Here is a 20369-nt window from a genome sequence, read left to right on the forward strand (position 1 = left end):
CTTCAGAATGGACTGGTTGGATCTCCTTGCAGTCCAAGGGACTCTCAAGAGTCTTCTCCAACACCACAGTTCAAAAGCATCAGTTCTTCGGCGCTCAGCCTTCTTCACAGTCCAACTCTCACATCCATACATGACCACTGGAAAAACCATAGCCTTGACTAGACGGACCTTTGTTGGCAAAGTAACGTCTCTGCTTTTGAATATGCTATCTAGGTTGGTCATGACTTTCCTTCCAAGGAGTAAGCATCTTGTACCCACGTGGTTCATTAGCTACATTCAATAAATGCACATCCTGACTTTAGGAGTGTGGAGAGAATAATCTCCTCTAGGGAAAAACAGTAAATCTTTGGAACAATAATACAAACCCCCACGGGGCCAATGAACAGAACTCGTTTTTCTTTTGGCCTCCCCTCACAGCACAGGGGACCCTAGTTCCTTGACCATGGATTGAACCCATGCCCCTGCATTGGAAGCACGGAGTCTCAACCACTGCACCACCAGGGAAGTTCCAGAACCTTCTGTTTTAAATTTAATTTTTATTCTACATTGGGTTGTGGTTGATTTATCCCAACCCAGGGATCGAATCCAGGCCCCCCGCATTGCAGGCAGATTCTTTACCATCTGAGCCACCAGGAAAGCCCAACTTCCACAGACATACAGCAAAGTGGTTCAGTTATACATACACATATTTCCCTTCTTCTTCAGATTCCTTTCCCATGCAGGTTGTTACAGAATGTTGGGTAGAGTTCCCTGTGCCATGTTGCTTATCTATTTTATATGTAGCGGTGTGTGTATGTTAATCTCAATCTCCTGATTTATCCCTCCCCTCCCTTCTTTCCCCTTTGGAAACCACAGGTTTGTTTTCGAAGTCTGTGAGTCTGTTTCTGTTTTGTAAATAACAGAACCCTCCTTCTGTCTGAGTTTTGAACTAAGACAGAAGACAAAGGAGACAACATATAGACAATCAAAATGACTCCTTTAGGGGCTTGGGCTTCCCTGGTGGCTCAGATGGTAAAGAATCCACCTGCAATATGGGATCCCTGGGTTCAATCCCTGGGTTGGGGAGATCCCCTGGAGGAGGCATGGCAACCCACTCCAGTATTCTTGCCTAGAGAATCCCCATGGACAGAGGAGCCTGGTGGGCTACAGTCCATGAGGCTGCAGAGTCAGACACGACTGAGTGACTAAGCACACATCACTGGTGGTCCAGTGACTAAGACTTCAAGCTCCTACTGCAGGGGTCCTGGGTTCGATCCCTGGTCTGGGAACTAGATCCCACATGCCACAACTAAGACCCAGTGCAGACAAATAGATAAGTAAATATATATATTTTTAGATGACTCCTTTATCACTAATATAGGCTAGATCGGAGAATGGCAGCTTGGTATAAGAGCCATAATGGGATCAGATATAAAAGCCCAGAGTTAACAACCTTGCTGCCCAGTCGCTGCTTTGCTGGATGGGACAGGCTTAGGCAGGGAACCTGTTCTTAGAAGAACAGAAAATATATTCCAAGGGAAAGAACCAGCTCTAAAGCAAAGGAAAAGAGGGTGGGCGGTGAGGGGAGACACGTGAATTCTCCTTCAAACTTTCCAGGCAACTAAGTTATTCCAACTTCTCTGGAACAGAGTAAGTGGACAGACAGAGGAAGGCCAGGAGTGTAATGCAAATAAACTTCCACCACGTGGAGGGAAACATCAGGAGTAGGCAAGAAACACTTATGAAGTTAAGTACCTTTCAGATGAGGAAACAAGTTGGTGAAAAGCAGTAACTTACTCAAGTCCCAAGTGGGCAGCTGAGCATCACTCAACTTTGGGGAGGGAGGAACTGATTTCTACCTAAGAGACTGGAGGCTTCCCTGGTAGAACAGTGGTTAAGAATCCGCCTGGGGCCACAGGTTCAATCCCTGGTCCGGGAAGAACCCACATGCCGCCACAGAGCAGCTAAGCCCATGAGCCACAGCTATTAAAGCCTGTGCTCCACAAGAGAAGCCACTGCACCGAGAAGCCTGGGCACGCCCACAAAGAGTAGCCCTAACCTCTGCAGCTAGAGAAAGCCCACAGCAATGAAGACTCAGCACAGTCAAAACTAAATAAATCAAACCAAATAGATATTTTTTAAAAAGGGCAAGAGAGACCAGACTGTGCCTCATGGAGAGGAATTTGCCATCTGGGTAGGAAGGTTAAGGTTTGAAGAACATTTTATCTGTGCCTTCATGTATCCAAATTTGTATCTGCTGATTCCGTATAAACCTTCTCTTTGTGTTTGATGAGACTATATAGTTTTAAACCATCCCCTGTCCACTCCCCAGAAGGGCCATTCAAGAAACCAAAAATCAGCCGAAAAAAAATAAAGAAAATTGGTTGATTCTGAATAAGAACAGCCTTGCTGGGACTTACTAGGCTTACTTTATAGGCCCAGAGGAGCTGAAATGATGCCTGAAAGCCAGACATAGGAGGCTGGGCTGGGATATAAGCCCTTGTCTTGTAATTCCCATGCAGGGTTTCTTCTCTGCTTCACACTGTCTCCTCCAACGAGGGCTTAAATGTCTCAGTGCATGAGGCCCATGCCCCAGTCCCTGGAGGATGGCCTCCTAGCTGATGTGATCATAGGATGCCAAGCCGGTGTCAGGCTGACCCACCCCAGGGGCCTGGAAGGGGAGTCTGCGTTCACCAGGCAGCAAAGCAGACACAGTGGCAGGAAGCCATCACAGACATGCAATTCCAGAACCTACTGCCTGGGAGTGGGTCAGAGTCACAAACCCTTTTCAAAAGTCTCCCCAGATTTGCCCCAAGATGGAGCCAAGGTAACACATGTGAGTTGTGATCCCTCCCGATTCTTGTTGCCTCATCTACATGAGTTTTCTCTCCTGACTCATCCCAGGAGTGGGGATGGAGTCTGTTACCAGGGCAACCGGAGGAGAATTTCCCTGGGTTCTCCCCTCCCCCGTTCCCTTTTCCTTCTTCAGTTCAGTTCAGCTCAGTTCAGTGTCCAACTCTTTGTGACCCCATGGACTGCAGCATGCCAGGCTTCTGTGTCCATCACCAACTCCCAGAGCTTACATCAAACTCATGTCCATCAAGTCGGTGATGCCATCCAACCATCTCACCCTCTGTTGTCCCCTTCTTCTCCTACCTTCAATCTTGCCCAGCATCGGGGTCTTTTCCAATGAGTCAGCTCTTCGCATCAGGTGGCCAAAGGATTGGAGCTTCAGCTTCAGCATCAGTCCTTCCAATGAATTTTCATGACTGGTTTCCTTTAGGATGGATTGGTTTGATCTCCTTGCTGTCCAAGGGACTCTCAAGAGTCTTCTCCAATACCACAGTTCAAAAGCATCAATTCTTGGGTTTCCTTACTCTTTCTGCCCAAAGAATTGCAAACCAAGCCATCCTTCTGCTTCCCTTTCTCTCTTACTTTGCTTCATTTTTCAAAGTCTGAATCCTCCTATGAGATCAGATTGACCTTTGTCATCTCCCCCAGCCAACTCACTTACGACTTTGTATTCCTCCAGCCAGTGGGTACCTTTGCCATCTCCTGTATAGGAAGATCTCTCTCGGATTTCTCCTTTGGGTTCCTACGACCCAACAGTGAGGAGTTCAGAGTTAGGGTTACTTCTGGGGGTGAGGAAGTTGCAGGTGGGTTTTGAAAGAAAACACCCCCCTTGCTTTTTTGGGGGGAGATTGGTCTATTCTTGTGTTGTGGACATTGGGTCATCCCTCTATTGGTACCTCTTGCCTCTCAGGCTCTGCAGGTCTAATGGCTCTTAGTCATTCCCAGCCCTGGGGTACCTACCTGCCTACCTGGCCACATCTTTACAAATAGTCCCTTTACCAAGTTTCCCTTAAGGGTCCCATTTTTTAAAATAGAGTCTTGGAGGTTTTTGTTTGTTGTCCAGAGAAGCATGCAAGCTTCTATAATTGCATCACACAGACCTTGTTGCCCCAAGGCAAGTGTGATCTCAATCCCCAGACCAGGGATTGAACCCTGCATTGGCAGGCAAATTCTTAACCACTGGACCATCAAGGAAGTCCCAAGAGCCTCATGGCCCCATTTTGAGTCTGTCTGTCATCCTTTTACTCCAGAGTCTTGATAAGAAAGACAGACCAGCAGATTTCAGTGGTTAGACCCAATGAAAGTTTATTTCTAGTTCATGTCACAATCCACTGTGGGTTTGAGTATCTACACATGTACAGGATCTGGGGAGGAGATGAGGAAGTTGGGTTAGACAGCATAGAAGGAAAGTTGTGGGTGGAGGTTCATTTCTCTGGAAGGCTTAGGGTACATTGACCCGAGTTGGCAGCTGGCAACACCTTGGAAAGTGACTTTGCAGGTCAATGTGCGTTCGCTGTAATTGAAGACGTGTCAATTACAGAGAAAGAGGAACCTTTTGTCAGCTCTAAACTGCGTAAATCTAAGAGTAATTGCCCCAAACATGCTGATGCTTGCCCAAAGAAAATAACTTGGATTTGATAATCATTTACTTTAATCCACAGCTACTAAGCATAAAGCAATGTATTCAGCTTTCTGGGATTTATCGGTTTGATGCAGACATAGGATCTGCCCGCAAGAAACCTAAACTCTTTCATACTTAAAAATTATATTTTAAGTTTACACACAAGAAAACTTATTTGGGGGGGGCATACAATCCTCTCCATTTTTAGTTTATTTTTTCATTTGCATTTTTTGAGCACGTTCTTTCTTCCCTGCAATATAATTCACATACCATAAAATTCATTCACTATTTAAAGTATAGAGGTCAGTTATTTTTGGTTCTTTATTCTTTAATTATTTGTAATTTTTTGGCCATGCTATGTGACTTATGGGCTCTTAGTTCCCCAACCAGGGATTGAACACAGGCCCACAGCAGCGAAAGCACTGAATCCTAACCACGGGGCCAGCAGGGAACTCCCTCAATCGTGTTTAGTATGTTCAGAGTTAGGCAACCATCACCACTAACTCTAAAACACATTTTATCACCCCCCAAAAGAGACACCATACCTCATTCCCTCATCCCCTCTCTCTCCCCCATCCCTTTGCAACCTCTAACATATTTTCTGTCTCTGGATTTACCTACTTTGGGCTTTTCAAAAAAGGGGAATCACACAATATGACCTACTTTTGGACTTGTTCATAATGTTTTCAAGGCTCATCTATGTTACAACTGTTTCAGTACTTCATCCTTTTTCACAGCTGAATATTTCACTGTATTTATTTTGTCTACCACGCTTTGTCTACTCATCTACCAGCAGATGGGAATTTGGGTTGTCCCCACATTTTAGCTGTTAGGAATAATACTGCTATGCTCATGCCTATACCAATTCTTGTTTGAACGCCGGTTTTTCAGTTCTCTCAGGTTAGTACATAGGGTTAAAATTGCTTAGCCATATGGTAACTCTATGCATAGCTTTTTGAAAACCTACCACTATTTTCCACAGTGGCTTTAGTATTTTACATTCTCCTCAGCAGTTACGAGGGTTCTGACTTCTCCACATCCCCAGTAACACTGCAATTTCCATTAAAAAAAAAAAATTATAACCATCCTGGGGATTGTAAAGTGGTATCTCAGTATGGTTTTGATTTGCATTTCCCAAAAGATTCATGATCTTAAGCATTTTCTTATTGCCCATTTGTATATCTTCTCTGGAGAAATGTCCATTCAGATCCTTTGCCCAGTTTTTAAACTGGGTTGTCTTTTTATTCTTAAGTTATTTGTATATCTGACTCTTTGAGATCCTTTAAACTGTATCCTGCCAGGTAAGACTACTGGAGTGGGTTGTCATTTCCTCCTCCAGGGGATCTTCCCAACCCAGGGATTGAACCCACATCTCCTGTGTTTCCTACCTTGGCAGGAAACAGATTCTTTTACCCACTGAGCAATTGAGGAAGCCTATAAACTGAATACTAGACCCTAATCATATATGTAATGTGTAAACATTTTTTTTTCCTATTCTGTGGATTGTCATTTAATTTTCTTGATAGTGTCCTTTGACACATAAAAATTCTTATTTTTGATGATGTTCAATTTATCTTTATTTTCTTTGGTTGCTTGGGTTTTTGGTATAAAAACTAAGAAATTAGTGCATAATCAAAAGTCATAAAGATTTACACCTATATTGCCTTCAAAGAGTTTTCTCCCATTCTGTGGGTTGTCTTTTCACTCTCTTCACAGTGTCCTTTGATGCACAGAATTTTCACATTTTGATGAGGTTCAATGTATCTATTTTGTCTTTTATAGCCTGTGCTGTTGGCATCATATCCAAAAATAACTGCCAAACCCAATGTCATGAAGATTTCTTCCATGCTCTCTTCAAAGTGTTTTTATAGTTTTAGGGTTTTGATCCAGTTTGAGTTAATTTGTGTGTGTGTGTGGTTTTTTTTTTTGGTATAAGGATACAACTTTAAAAAAAAAAAATATATATATATATATATATATATATGGAACCAGTGTGCTGAGGTTTAAAAAAAAAGATTCAACTTCATTCTTCTGCATGTGGCATCCAGCTTTCCCAGCATCATTCGTTGAAAAGATTATTCCTTCCCCCGTGAATGGGATTGGTGCCTCTGTCAGGAATCAATTGACCGAGGACTTCTCCGGCGATCCAATGGTTAAGACTTTGCCTTCCAGTGCAGGGGATGCAGATTTTCACTGGTCGGGGAACTAACATCCCACGTGCCTTGCAGTCAAAAAACCAAAACATAAATTGTAACAACTTTAATAAAGACTTTAAAAATTGACCCACATCAAAAATCTTTAGAAAAAAATCAGTTGAGCCCACATGTGAGGGTTTATATATGATGGGTCCTCTGTCTTACTCCACTGTTCACCAGTCCTTTGGCCAATACCGTGTGTGTGTTCAACCACGTCCAACTCTGCGACCCCATGGACTGTAGCCCGCCAGGCCCTTCTTTCCATGGAATTTTCCATGGCAAGACTACTGGGGTGGGTTGCCATTTCCTTCTCCAATGAATCTTCCCAACCCAGGAATCGAACCCATATCTTCTGCATTGGCAAGCGGGTTCTTTACCGACTGAGCCACCAGGGAAGCCCCAGATCTTTATGGGGTACCATAATCCATGGAAGTATTGCCCTTGATTTTTCTCCTTCTCTTACTCTGCATACCCACTCCATCAGCTAACTCAGGTGCCACCTCCAGATTGCATTCCAAATCCATTTATTTTTCTCCACCTCAGCTGCTGTGTCCAGCCATGGTCATCTCTCTCTAAGGCATCTTTTTTGTTTCATTTTTAACATTTTCTTTGTATTCAAGCATTTCACAAAATGGCCACCATCATCAGTCATCACAGAAATGCAAATTAAATCAATGAATACATCCTGGTATTGACAAAGATGTGAATCAACTGGAATTCATTTTTACTGCCGGGAGGAGTATAAAGTAGCCCTACCACTTTGGAAAACTCCTAAAATTAACTCTATCTTTATGCATTGGGTTTTCTGGGAGGCACACTCTGAGAGAGAAGTGGTCATTTATTGGGGAGTGCTCTTGTGATCAATATCTATGCCAGGGAAGGAAGCAGGATTGGAGAGAAAAACTGAGGCAAAATGAGCCTTGGTGAAGGTCTGTAACCGGACTCAGATTCGGCCACTCACCACTCCATAGCCAACAAGGCAAGCTTTGGTCAAGAAGAAAGTTATTTTACTTAGGGTGAACTGATAAGTTCAGAGACCAATCCTGAAGATTCTGCTCAGCCATGATAATTTTTAAAGGGAAAAAGGAGAAATGATCTCAGTTAATCATTAGGTGCATAAGTGTGTGTTACGTTGGTTCAGTCGTTTCCAACTCTTTGTGACCCTATGGACCGTAGCCCACCAGGTTCCTCTGTCCATGGGATTCTCCAGGCAAGATTACTGGAGTGGGTTGTCATGCCCTCCTCCAGGGGATCTTCCCGACCCAGGAATCTAACCTGGGCTTCCCACATCGCAGGCAGATTCTTTACTGTCTGAGCCACCAGGGAAGCCCACATATGGATCGGAGGGACACAAACATTCAGGCCATGGCAAATAGTTTAAAATTTTAAATATATCCAAGAGTTTACAAAGGAATGAGCCCTCCCAAACTTAGTCCCCAGTCATGCAGTTCCTCTCCCTGGAAGCCTCAGAATTATTCCACACAGAGTAAGGTATCTTTTTCTCCCCAAGTCTTTATATTTATGGTAGCACGGTATATCCACTGATATTAACCTTGCCTCTCCACTCAAGAAAATATTTCATATATCATCCCATACTGATACATAACTTTCTCAGTTTTTTTTTCTTTTTATGGTTATAGAATATTCCTTTGAAGAATGAACAATTGTTTATTAATCATTCTTTCCATGATGGACATCCTGTTGTTTCCAGTATTTACTACTGCGGTAGATAATGTTTTATGTAAGACATATTCCATGGATGCCAATAGGTCAGTAGGTTAAAATCCTAGAAGTGGAAATGCTGGATCAAAGATGAGTGCATTAGTCATTTTGCAAGATACTGCCAAATTTCCTTCTACAGAAATTCCACCAACTTTCAATCCTCCCAGTGTCTGAGAGGGCTCATTTCCTTACTTTCTAAACCATAAATGATTCAGGAAAATCTAGTTTAAGCCCTCTAAACTTTCCACTTTCTTGGAATAAGATTCACATTGCTCACCGCAGCGTGCAAGGGCTCCCACTGTTTGACTGTTGCCAACCTGGCTTCCCAGGCCCCGGTGAAACCATGTGTTGGGAGAGATCCAAGGAAGATCATTACAGAAACAGCGATGCCAGCCAGGTGTCCTGGGACTGGTGTTCCTTTCTCTGAGGGCATGTGTATTTAGGGAGTGGGCTTGCTGCTGTGTGCCCCACTCCACGAGTGTGGGAAAAGAGAGGTGGGATAGGCTGGCACGGAACATGAATGACATGGAAGGCTGAAGCTACATTACCTTGGGGGCATGTTGGGGGCCATCCAGGATTTTGGACCTACTCAGATGTCCCCAGATCAAGCCATCCATCTAGATGTGAGCCACTTCCCCGAACAACCGGCAAGGGGGCAGTATTCTGCTTCGGATTTGGCCTCTTCACCAACAAACTTAAAGGACTCCTGCACAGAACTGTCCACCAGGGGGCAGTAATGATACTTTTGAACTGTGGTGCTGGAGATTTTTGAGAGTCCCTTCGGTTCAATTCACTCAGTCGTGTCTGACTCTTTGTGACCCCATGGACTGCAGCACGCCAAGCTTCCCTGTCCATCACCAATTCCCAGAACTTGTTCAAGCTCATGTCCATCGAGCCAGTGATGCCATCCAACCATCTCAACCTCTGTCATCTTCTTCTCCTCCTGACTTCAATCTTGCCCAGCATCAGGGTCTTTTCTAATGAGTTGGCTTTTAGCATCAGGTGGCCAAAGTTTTGGAACTTCAGCTTCAGCATCAGTCCTTCCTATGAAGATTCAGGGTTGACTTCCTTTAGGATTTACTGGTTTGTTCTCCCTGTAGTCCAAGGGACTCTCAAGAGTCTTCTCCAACACCACAGTTCAAAAGCATCAATTCTTTGGCACTCAGTTTTCTTTATGATCCAACTCTCACATCCATACATGACTACTGGAAAAACCATGGCTTTGACTAGACGGACCATTACCAAAGTAATGTCTCTGCTTTTTAATATGCTGTCTAGGTTGGTCATAGCTTTTCTTCCAAGGAGCAAGCGTTAGAGAGTCCCTTAGACAGCAGGAAATCAAACCAGTCAATCCTAAAGGAAATCAACCCTGAATATTCATGAGAAGGACAGATGCTGAAGCTGAAGCTCCAGTACTTTGGCACCTGATACAAAAAGCCGACTCACTGGAAAAGACCCTGATGCTGGGAAAGCTTGAGGGCAGGAAGAGAAGGGGGCCACAGAGGATGAGATGGTTGGATAGCATCACCATTGGATAGCATGGAGTCCAATGGACATGAGTTTCAGCAAATTCCAAGAGATACTAAAGGACAGGGAAGCCTGGCATGCTGCAGTCCATGGGGTTGCAAAGAGTTGGACACAGCTTAGCAACTGAACCATAGCCCCAGTAAATGGCAAGTGTCTCAACCCTCTATGTGCATTTGTTTGTTTATGGAGTCTTAGAACTGAAGGTCCAGAAAAACTTTTAAAGGCATCTAGTTCTATCTCCAACCTGACGTTTGAATCAATTTAAGAGGCTCCTCAAGTCCCCAGATTGCCTCTGCTTGCACACTTCCAGTTGTGGAGAGCTCACTATCATCTAAGGCCCCTCGTGCCACAGATGAACAACCCAAGTTGTCAGAAAGTTCTTTCATAAGCCCAGAGTGGTGCCCTATTGTTTTCCACCTTTCATCCCCAGGTGTCCCCTCTGGAGGAACACAGGATAAGTCTACTCCCTCACCTCCAGGAAAGCCTTTCACATAGTCAGTGGTCAGGACCCCTGAAGCTTTCTCAGGCAAGTCTCTCTGATCTCTTTAATTGTCCCTCATCAAATAGGATTTGAAGTCCCCCTTTCCCTCCCCATCCTAGTCACTTGTTGTTGGACAAGCCCTAATTTTTCTACATCCTTTTCCAAAATATATGTCTGAAAGCAGATGCAGAACTCCTGGAGTGGCACAGAGGAAATGGGACCACCATTCCCTTCCTCTTTCCAAGGCCCAGACTCTGGTTCCAGCAGCCCAAGTCCCCACTTGCTATTTTTAGCTGCTCCACTGCACTTCAGAGTCATATGCTGCTTCCTGTTGAGTAAAACCTTCATTTTCACGCCCACTGCTGCATCATGAGCAGCATTAGTTTAAATCTACACAGCATGGAAAAGGTCTGTTTTCATTCCAATTCCAAAGAAAGGCAATGCCAAAGAATGTTCAGACTACTGCACAATTGCACTCATTTCACACACTAGAAAAGTAATGCTCAAAATTCTCCAAGCCAGGCTTCAACAGTATGTGAACTTCCAGATGGTCAAGCTGGATTTAGAAAAGGCAGAGGAACCACAGATCAAATTGCCAACATCCGCTGGATCATTGATAAGGCACGAGAGTTCCAGAAGAACATCTGCTTCTGCTTTATTGACTACACCAAAGCCTTTGACTGTGTGGATCACAACAAACTGGAAAATTCTTCAAGCGATGGGAATACGAGACCACATGGCCTGCCTCATGAGATATCTGTATGAAGGTCAAGAAGCAAGAGTTAGAACTGGACATTGAACAACAGACTGGTTCCAAATCGGGAAAGGAGTATGTCAAGGTTGTATATTGTCACCCTGCTTATTTAACTTATATGCAGAGTACATCATGCAAAATGCCAGGCTGGATGAAGCACCAGCTGGAATCAAGATTGCCAGGAGAAATATCTATAACCTCAGATTTGCAGACGACACCACCCTTGTGGCAGAAAGCAAAGAAGAACTAAAGAGCCTCTTGATGAAAGTGAAAGAGGAGAGTGAAAAAGTTGGCTTAAAACTCAACATTCAGAAAACTAAGATCATGGCATCTGGTCCCATCACTTCATGGCAAATAGATGGGGAAACAATGGAAACAGTGACAGGCTTTATTTTCTTGGGCTCCAAAATTACTGGAGATGGTGACTGCAACCATGAAATTAAAAAACGCTTACTCCTTGGAAAAAAGTTATGACCAACCTAGATAGCATATTAAAAGGCAGAGACATTACTTTGCCAACAAAGGTCTGTCTAGTCAAAGCTATGGTTTTTCCAGTAGTCATGTATGGATGTGAGAGTTGGACTATAAAGAAACCTGAGCACCAAAGAATTGATGCCTTTGAACTGTGGTGTTGGAGAAGACTCTTGAGAGTCCCTTGGCCTGCAAGGAGATCCAACCAGTCCATCCTAAAGGAAATCAGTCCTGAATATTGATTTGAAGTACTGATGCTGAAGCTGAAACTAAATAATTTGGCCACCTGATGCGAAGAACTGACTCATTGGAAAAGACCCTGATACTGGGCAAAATTGAAGGCAGGAGGAGAAAGGGATGACAGAGGATGAGATGGTTAGATGGCATCACCGACTCGATGGACATGAGTTTGGGTAAGCTTCGGGAATTGCTGATGGACAGGAAAGCCTGGCATGCTGCAGTCCAAGGGGTCTCAAAAAGTTGGACACGACTGAACAACTGAATTGAACTGAACTGAACTGACACAGAATTCGCTGAAATATGTTCCATGGCTGTATATTTATACCCATAAAATTACGGTTATTTTTGAGTACTAAACACAAATGATGAAAAGAATCTCAGGTTCCCTTCCTGAGGTTCATGGGAACACAGATATTGCCAGAACCACTGACAGGGGAGCAGACTAGGTCTGGGAACAGATCTGAAAGTCCAGCACAGAGAATGAAGCATTTGTTCATTTCTCAGTAGTCAAATTTATATACATGTAGCAGTAGGCTGTGGAGAAGGCAATGGCACCCCACTCCAGAACTCTTGCCTGGAAAATCCCATGGATGGAGGAGAGCAGTAGGCTGCAGTCCATGGGGTAGCTAAGAGTTGGACACGACTGAGCGACTTCACTTTCACTTTTCACTTTCATGCATTGGAGAAGGAAATGGCAACCCACTCCAGTGTTCTTGCCTGGAGAATCCCAGGGACGGGGAAGCCCCGTGGGCTGCCATCTATGGGGTCGCACAGAGTCAGACACTACTGAAGTGACTTAGCATAGCATAGCATTAGCATAGCAGTAGGCTGCAGTCCATGGGGTAGCTAAGAGTTGGACACGACTGAGCGACTTCACTTTCACTTTTCACTTTCATGCATTGGAGAAGGAAATGGCAACCCACTCCAGTGTTCTTGCCTGGAGAATCCCATAGACGGAGAAGCCTGTTAGGCTGCAGTCCATGGGGTCGCACAGAGTCGGACACGACTGAAGCGACTTAGCACCAGCAGCAGCAGTAGGCAGGATATTAGAGGGAAATAGTGAAAAGGGAAGAAAGTCAGCACTTAGCAAACAGGGATTCAGATCCTAGTCTTAGTCTGGAGCATCTGTTATTGAGGAAACAATAGTTCAGTTGTCTAAACAACTGGTGCAGGTGAAGGTGCTTTTTTTCTCTGGTGAAGGTGCTTTTCAGACTTTAAGGGCTAAAACAGACCTTGGTTATTATTATTGTTATATTACATCCCGAATACTTCAGGTCATTGGGAAAGATCCTGATGCTGGAAAAGATGGAAGGCAAAAGGAGAAGAGGGTGGCAGAGGATGAGATGGTTAGATAGCATCACTGACTCAATGGATATGAATTTGAGCAACAGATGGTTAGATGACATCACTGTCTCAATGCATATGAATTTGAGCAAACTCCAGAAGATAGTGAAGGACAAGGAAGCCTGGTGTGCTGCAATCCACGGGGTCGCAGAGTCAGTCAGAGTCGGATACAATTTAGCGACTGAACAACACTTCAGGGCCTTCCGTGGAATTCCTCCTTCCTCTTCTACCCTGTTTCTTTAATCCAGGCACCAAAACCTGCCTTTCAGTTCAGTTCAGTCGCTCAATCGTGTCCGACTTTTTGCGACCCCATGAATCGCAGCACGCCAGGCCTCCCTGTCCATCACCAACTCCCAGAGTTCACTCAAACTCATGTCAATCGAGTCAGTAATGCCATCCAGCCATCTCATTCTCTGTCGTCCCCTTCTCCTCCTGCTCCCAGTCTCTTTGCCAGTAGCCAGTTTCAGGCCATAGCAACAGCGGGAACCTGAGTTCTAATTGTCTTTGCCATCTAACTGCATTACCCAGACCCTAGTGTCTTCCCTGGTATTATTGAAGGTAAACACAGATAAGGGAGGCTGTGTGCGTGAGAGAGAGAGAGAGAAAAAGATCGAAGGCTCTGTAAACTGCAAGGCACAATACTCATTAGGTAGCTAGAGCTGAGATGATTAAATCCAAAATTCGAGCCGCCCCGCCCGGTGCCCCCCAAGCGGCTCCCACCCGGGACTCAGCCAGTCCCAAGGATGCTGCAGCCAGACATTACTGGCTGGACTCCCTGCGGCCTACGCGCGTGGGAGGCATGCCAGTGCGAGTTACCGGATTGGGTAACTCCGCACGGGGCGGGGCCTCTGGGAGGCGGGGCTTCCGGCCATCCCCGCCGCTGTTGCCAGGGGTGACAGCCGCAGGGAGGCGGAAGGAGCCGAGAACCAGCCAGAGCTGCGTAGGTGAGCGGGAGCCTTGGCGGCCATGGCGGTCTCGGAGCCTGGGTACCGGAGCTGGTCCTTGTGGCCCGAGGTGCCATCCGCCACCTTCTTCACCGCGCTGCTCTCGCTGCTGGTATCCGGGCCCCGTCTATTCCTGCTGCAGCAGCCCCTGGCGCCCTCGGGTCTCTCGCTGCGGTCCGAGGCCCTGCGCAACTGGCAAGGTGAGCAGGGCGGGGCCGGGTCCCGGGTGCCAGTCCTTTTTCCTCCGACCTCGCCAGGCCCTGGGCTCCGGCCTCCCAGCACCCACGCCACCCCATCTCCGTCCGCATCATTCTCCCCACCTGGAGGACCAGCCCCATATTCCACGTCTTTGTGCAGAGCCCCATCTTGATCATCCCTTGTAACCCTTCCCTACCCAGATTTGTTCCCGTCCCTGTCGTCATCGTACTGGTCAGGGCTCTCATATCCATTTGTAGCAATTAGGTTTCATTCACCCCTGCTTGCTCGCCGAGGAGGATTTTTCTCTCCCTTGTCACATTCACACCTACGTTTGCTTTAGGGCCCAACCCCCCAGTGGAAAAAAAAATTTTTTTTTTTCCCACCTTCCCAAGACACTTGAGCTGTATCTGTGGCCACCTCTGTAAGCATCCTGGCCTCCTGGGGTTTAGAATTTCTTCTGCATCTTCGTTTTATCTTAATCCTGAATCCGATTCCCAGCTTATAGCGGGAGCCGGGTGTCTTGTACCTTTGGGAGAGGTGTTGGTTTTCTTGGGGAGATGGAGATATTTTGCAGACCAATTAATTATAAATATCTGTTCATAAAAGATGTTCTTAGTCTCCTGTTTCTTCCCCATTCTTTTCTGGGGAGAAAAATGGGAGATTTGTATAACTTTTGTTGTTTTGCAAAGCACTTTCACATGCATTAACCTCTTTTAATTCTCATGGGGATCTCATGACGTATTATTACTGTAGGCATTATTGCCCATGGGCTTTATTGTTGTCCATTCTTTAAATGAAACTGAGGCTTAATGCGAAGACTCACAGAGCTTTTGAGTCATACAGTTGACACAGGAACCCAGATTGTTCTTTGCATCTTGTGACGTTTTTGAACTGGAACCTTGGGCTTTCTAATCCCCAAATTATATAGAATTGCTTCTAGAATCTTCACATGTACCCTTGGGATTTCAGTGTTGGAAGTACTCAACAATAATGACGATACTCTTCAGATAACGAAGCCTTACAGAGATGGCCTGACTGAGGTATATGGTTCTTAGCCTGCCTCCCTGCTCAAATCTAAAAGTGGTCCCCCTCACCCTCACCCTGGATACACACAGCACGTCTGTCTTCAGAGACAGATGCAAAATGCCAGCCTAAACTGAGCTCCCTTTTTTTTTCCCCTTTACTTTGCGGCTTCTCTTGAGTGTGGGATTCATGGACAATGTGAGTATTAGACACGTAAGAGACCTTTGAGGGCCTCGAGTGTATCCATTTTATTTTACAGTAAGAACACTGAAGCTGACAGGGCCCTGTGTCTGGGCTGAACTCAGCCAGTCTAGGCGTGACAGAGCCAAGATTGCTTTAGACTTCCAAATCCAATGTTACTGCCACTTCACTGATCACCCCCCTCCTTCAGTTTAGTGTTTTGGCCTGCAGGGATATAAAAATACAGAAGCAAGGACTGCTTTTAGAAAAATAAAATATTCTTTACTGTCTTATTGCATATTGAGCATCACTGTACCTCTAAGACTGGATAAGCACTTGCAAGAAAGACTTCTGAATTCTGTATCTACATTCTTAGTGATAGTTTTCTCATCTTTACAGGTGCACAATAATTCATGGTCCCTTTTTTCTTCCTCTGAACAGCCACTATGGAAGGAGAGGTCAGGATTACAGCCGAGGAGACGGGCACAAAGAGTGTTAAGTGACACCCACTCAATCCACCTGAAGCTGTTACAATTAATTAACCCTCAAACTGCCCGGTGAGATAGGTCAGTATTAAAGCCTCAAAGAGGATTATAAAGGACATTACAAATTATAAAAGACCATACCATGCTAAAAAGTGTTATTTTTTTTCCCCCACGTGGAAGCCAGTCACAGATAAGACTTGCTCCAGGTCTGGGAAAGAGCAAAGATTAGACATCCCCGCCTCTACTTTGAGTCCTGGGTCCTTCGCTGTTGCTCCCCTCTGCTTATCCCACTGGCTCCGGGCTGATTTTCCCTGGCAACGAGAGCCAGCTACTCCCTGTTTTCCTAGGTGGGTTGTAACCTGGCTTTTCCCTTCTGGGAGCAAGCCACCATCGGGCCTCTAACTCGGTTCCCTCTGCAGTTTACAGGCTGGTGACCTACATCTTTGTCTACGAGAATCCCGTCTCCTTGCTCTGCGGTGCCATCGTCATCTGGCGCTTTGCTGGCAATTTTGAGAGAACCGTGGGCACCGTCCGCCACTGCTTCTTCACCGTGGTCTTCACCATCATCTGCGCCATCATCTTCCTGTCGTTTGAAGCTGTGTCATCGCTGTCAAAGCTCGGGGAGGTGGAGGACGCCCGCGGTTTCACCCCCGTGGCTTTCGCCATGCTGGGAGTCAACTGCGTCCGCTCTCGGATGAGGCGGGCCCTGGTGTTCGGCGTGGTGGTGCCCTCGCTGCTGGTGCCATGGCTCCTGCTCTGTGCCTCCTGGCTCATTCCCCAGACCTCTTTCCTCAGTAACGTCTGTGGCCTGGGAATCGGGCTAGCATGTATCCTTCCTAGAGGGCTGTTGTAGTAACACTGACACGCCAAAGGGTGAACCACACTGTAGGTCCTGGGGGTCGGAGCAGGGGGGTTCAGGCAGGTAGAGCTCACACTTAGGTATTCTGTGTGCTAGCTTCAGGTTTGGAACCACGCGGCCTCAGGCAGGTCACTTCCTTTCTTTATGCCAGAGTTTTCTTTTCTGGAAGAGATCCCCCTAGCTCTTTCCATACAATGGCTCAGCACTGCCAGTTAATAAAATACTTTGATTTGGTTTTTTCCAAGGTGTAAGCCCAGTTGACTAATTTTTTTTTACTGGAGGATCCTGAAATAACCATGAGCTAGAGATGTTCCATGAAAGGTATTCCCGGGAAACAGGTTTCTTTGTTTTTGTTTCGCTTAGTCTTTTTCTCAGAAGAAGAAGAAAAGAATATTTTTAAGGTAGGCTTTGACCATATGAGTGGTTAAAAACTTAGAATAAGCCTTATATTCCTTGCATAAATATTCTGGCAATTAGGCTGACTCTTTTTGGCCATCTCGGCAGTGACGGGCTGATGCAGGTCGGACGACCAGGGTGCCCTCACCTCTCTGGGAGCTGGTGACAGTGTGTGGGGCGGGCTGCCACAGAGGCCCACGGGAAGCTCACTTGATCACATTGAGGCAAGGCTCCTTCGACCAGAGACAAAGGACAAGATGTCAGACCTCCCAGAGGGTATTAGACTAGCCGCCTGCTTCATCCCACTTAAAGAGACAGAGGCACATGCTGGCTTCTGACGGTCATTACAGGGGCTCAAGAGGCCCAGGGGAGAGGATGGGTAAGGTGTCAGCACTTGTCTGCCTATCGTTGCTGCCTTGTGTTCCCTCCGAGGAACGGAGGCTAGAAACTCCAACTCTTGGTTTCCCCTGAGCTGGAAACTGCAGTCCAGAGATGATGGTGGAATAAGCCCAGGCCTGCGTGGAGCCAGCGTGGCTCCTGGGTCCTAGGGGCAGTGTGCAGCCCCCTCCCTTCAGCTCTCTCCACTTCTCCTTAATACACCGACCCCAGACGGCCTCACCTACTGCTTCTCCTTTGACGTCCCAGAGCAAGTCGCCGTGAAGCTCGACCAGAAGTTCCCCTTCAGCCTGATGAGGAGGATTTCCATGTTCAAGTACATCTCCGGCTCTTCAGCCGAAAGGAGGGCAGCCCAAAGCCGGAAGTAAGTTACAGAAGGCCGTGCTTGCTTTATTCCTGAAGCAGCTGCAGGGCCTATAAAGGCGCAGTCCCCAGCCTTTTTGGCACCAGGGACCAGTTTCATGGAGGACAGTTTTTTCATGAACCAGGAGTGGGATTGGGGGTGGGGGGGCATGGTGGTTTCAGGGTATTTCAAGCGATTACAGTTTTTGTGCTCTTTTATTTCTGCTCTCAGATCCACCTCAGATCATCAGATCCCAGAGGTTGGGGACCCCTGCTATAGAGGGTGCGACTGATTTTCGGTGTCCTGGGGAATAGGGAAGAGGGTGTGGGTCGCCCAGGCCTACCCAGCAAAACCTGTCCACAGATTTCTCCCCAGCATCCTGGATTCTGCCCACCTGCTTCCAGAGTGGGGTCCAAGCAGGAAGGGTATTCAATGGGAGGCATTCGAAGCCCTTGCACATAATCCCGAGGGACTTGCGGCCCCATCAGTGGCATCACCAGCCCTCAGCACTGACAAGCACTCTATGGGGCTGGGATTGGGCTCCGGCAGGTGACGCTGGCAAGAAGCGCGATCCACCTGACTGACTGGGAGGCTTAGGAGGTGGCATGGCCTGAACCTCAGGGTGTTCTTGGCCACCTGGCGGGAGAAGGCGAAGTTTATTTACTGTTTTCCAGTCCAGGTGCGTTAACTGTCAATGGAGTGCTCACATAGCCTCACTCCCTCCTGTCAGAGAGGAGGCCCAAAGAGGACAAACGTCTTTCTCCAGGTAACACAGAGTCAGAAGCGCCCAGTCGAGAGCCAGGGGCTCCTGCTTCCGGGTCCTGCTCACTTCCTGTCCCTCCTGCACACACGCTGCCAGCCTCGGATGGCCTTCACTGGTTTTTGTCGATGCTGAGAGTTCACGATGGAGGAGGTTTCCCTCCCAGAGAAGGGGTTCACCGCAAAGTCAAAGTGCTTTGTCCATGGCCCGTTTCTGCCTTGGGCCAGCTATGGAGTCCATCTTGTCCCCAACACTGGTCTGGAGGCAGGATCTTGGTTGAATCAGAAGCTGTTGCTTATAGTTTATTTTAGGAGGCGGACTCTCAGCCTTCAGTGGCTCAGAGCCCTCTGACCATTTTCTTTTCTTTTCTCTTTTTTTTGGCCATGCTGTGTGGCTTGTCGGATCTTAACCCCCCTCCCCCAACCAAGGATCAAACTCGGGGCCCCCTCAGTGAGAGTGCCAAGTCCTAACCACTGGACCTTGCCGGGGAAGTCCCAGCTCTGACCATTTCTTAAAGGCAGGGGCGGGTAGTGAGAAAAATAGAAACGCACATTCACTCATTTTATTTCAGGCAAGTAATTCCTGGAGTCTCAGTGGGTGGGAGGTGTTGACATTTAGAATTAGCTGTATTTTAGCTTTTTGGAAGGCCCCTGATACTGGGAAAGATCGAGGGCAGGAGGAAAAGGAGACAACAGATCGTAAGATGGTTGGATGGTGTTCCCGACTCAATGGACATGAGTTTGAGCAAGCTCTGGGAGGTGGTGAAGGACAGGGAGGCCTGGTGTGCTGCAGTGCACGGGGTCGCAAAGAGTCAGACAAGACTGAGCGACTGAACAGCAACAACGGGTGGGAGGTGTTTACATTTAGAATTAGCTGTATTGTATAGCTTTTTGGTTCTTAATTGCTGTTCTCACAGAATGTAGAGAGAACTTAGTTCTAAGCTCAGTTCAGAGAGAACTTAGGGGTCCTCATTTGCAAACTCCTCAGCCGCGCTCTGTGAAGGAAGCCCCTCTAAAACAGCTGACCATGTTGACCCCTGGCGGCTGGGGCCTCGCTCTACAAGGCAGCCCCCGGTGAGGACGGTCTTGCACGCTGGATCACACTCACTTCTCTGTAACTGTGACACCCGTGGTGCCCAGTGATCCTGCTTCCCCATAACGTGCAGACCTGGCTGGGGATATGGTGACCCACATGGCATAGTGTCCCACCCCATATCATCCTGGCCTGTTGCAGGCACCCAGAACAGAATATGATGTTTCTGATCACGCAACAACAGGACACGGGCAACGTTGATGCACATGTTGGTTTTGGCATCAGTCCTGGCAGCCTGGACAGCTTTGTTTCCCTTGGAGGCTCTTATCAAGCTTCTTATAGGCCAGAGCCTCTGCATTTTTAAAATTCCGAAAGTGCTGCTAAGTGTCATGTGTCTGTACTTCAGTTGATTTATAAGCCTAGGTTTGGACTGAAATGTATCAAAGTTTAATTGTTACCTAACACAGGTAATGGCACCCCACTCCAGTACTCTTGCCTGGAAAATCCCATGAATGGAGGAGCCTGGTAGGCTGCAGTCCATGGGGTCGCTAAGAGTCAGACACGAC

The 20369-nt window shown here is 46.7% G+C and overlaps 1 protein-coding gene across 4 annotated transcripts in view; it reads left to right on the top strand.

Annotated features, from left to right (window-relative positions):
- The first annotated feature begins 14059 nt into the window (after positions 1-14059).
- Positions 14060-20369, top strand: part of RHBDD2 (rhomboid domain containing 2) — an 8897-nt gene continuing 2587 nt past the window's right edge. The window contains exons 1-5 of one of the 4 annotated variants that reach the window (XM_010854316.1): positions 14103-14331; positions 15974-16098; positions 16198-16364; positions 16437-16844; positions 17882-18032. In XM_010854316.1, coding sequence (XP_010852618.1) covers positions 16682-16844; positions 17882-18032 — 314 coding nt within the window. In that variant the 5' untranslated portion in view covers positions 14103-14331; positions 15974-16098; positions 16198-16364; positions 16437-16681. Of the gene's footprint in view, positions 14332-15973; positions 16099-16197; positions 16365-16436; positions 16845-17881; positions 18033-20369 lie in introns of all 4 variants that reach the window. The other 3 variants (XM_010854315.1, XM_010854317.1, XM_010854314.1) reach the window with 3 other exon arrangements.

Source organism: Bison bison, unplaced genomic scaffold, assembly GCF_000754665.1.
Source record: "Bison bison bison isolate TAMUID 2011002044 unplaced genomic scaffold, Bison_UMD1.0 scf7180017864340, whole genome shotgun sequence".
NCBI classification, from domain to species: Eukaryota; Metazoa; Chordata; class Mammalia; order Artiodactyla; family Bovidae; genus Bison; species Bison bison.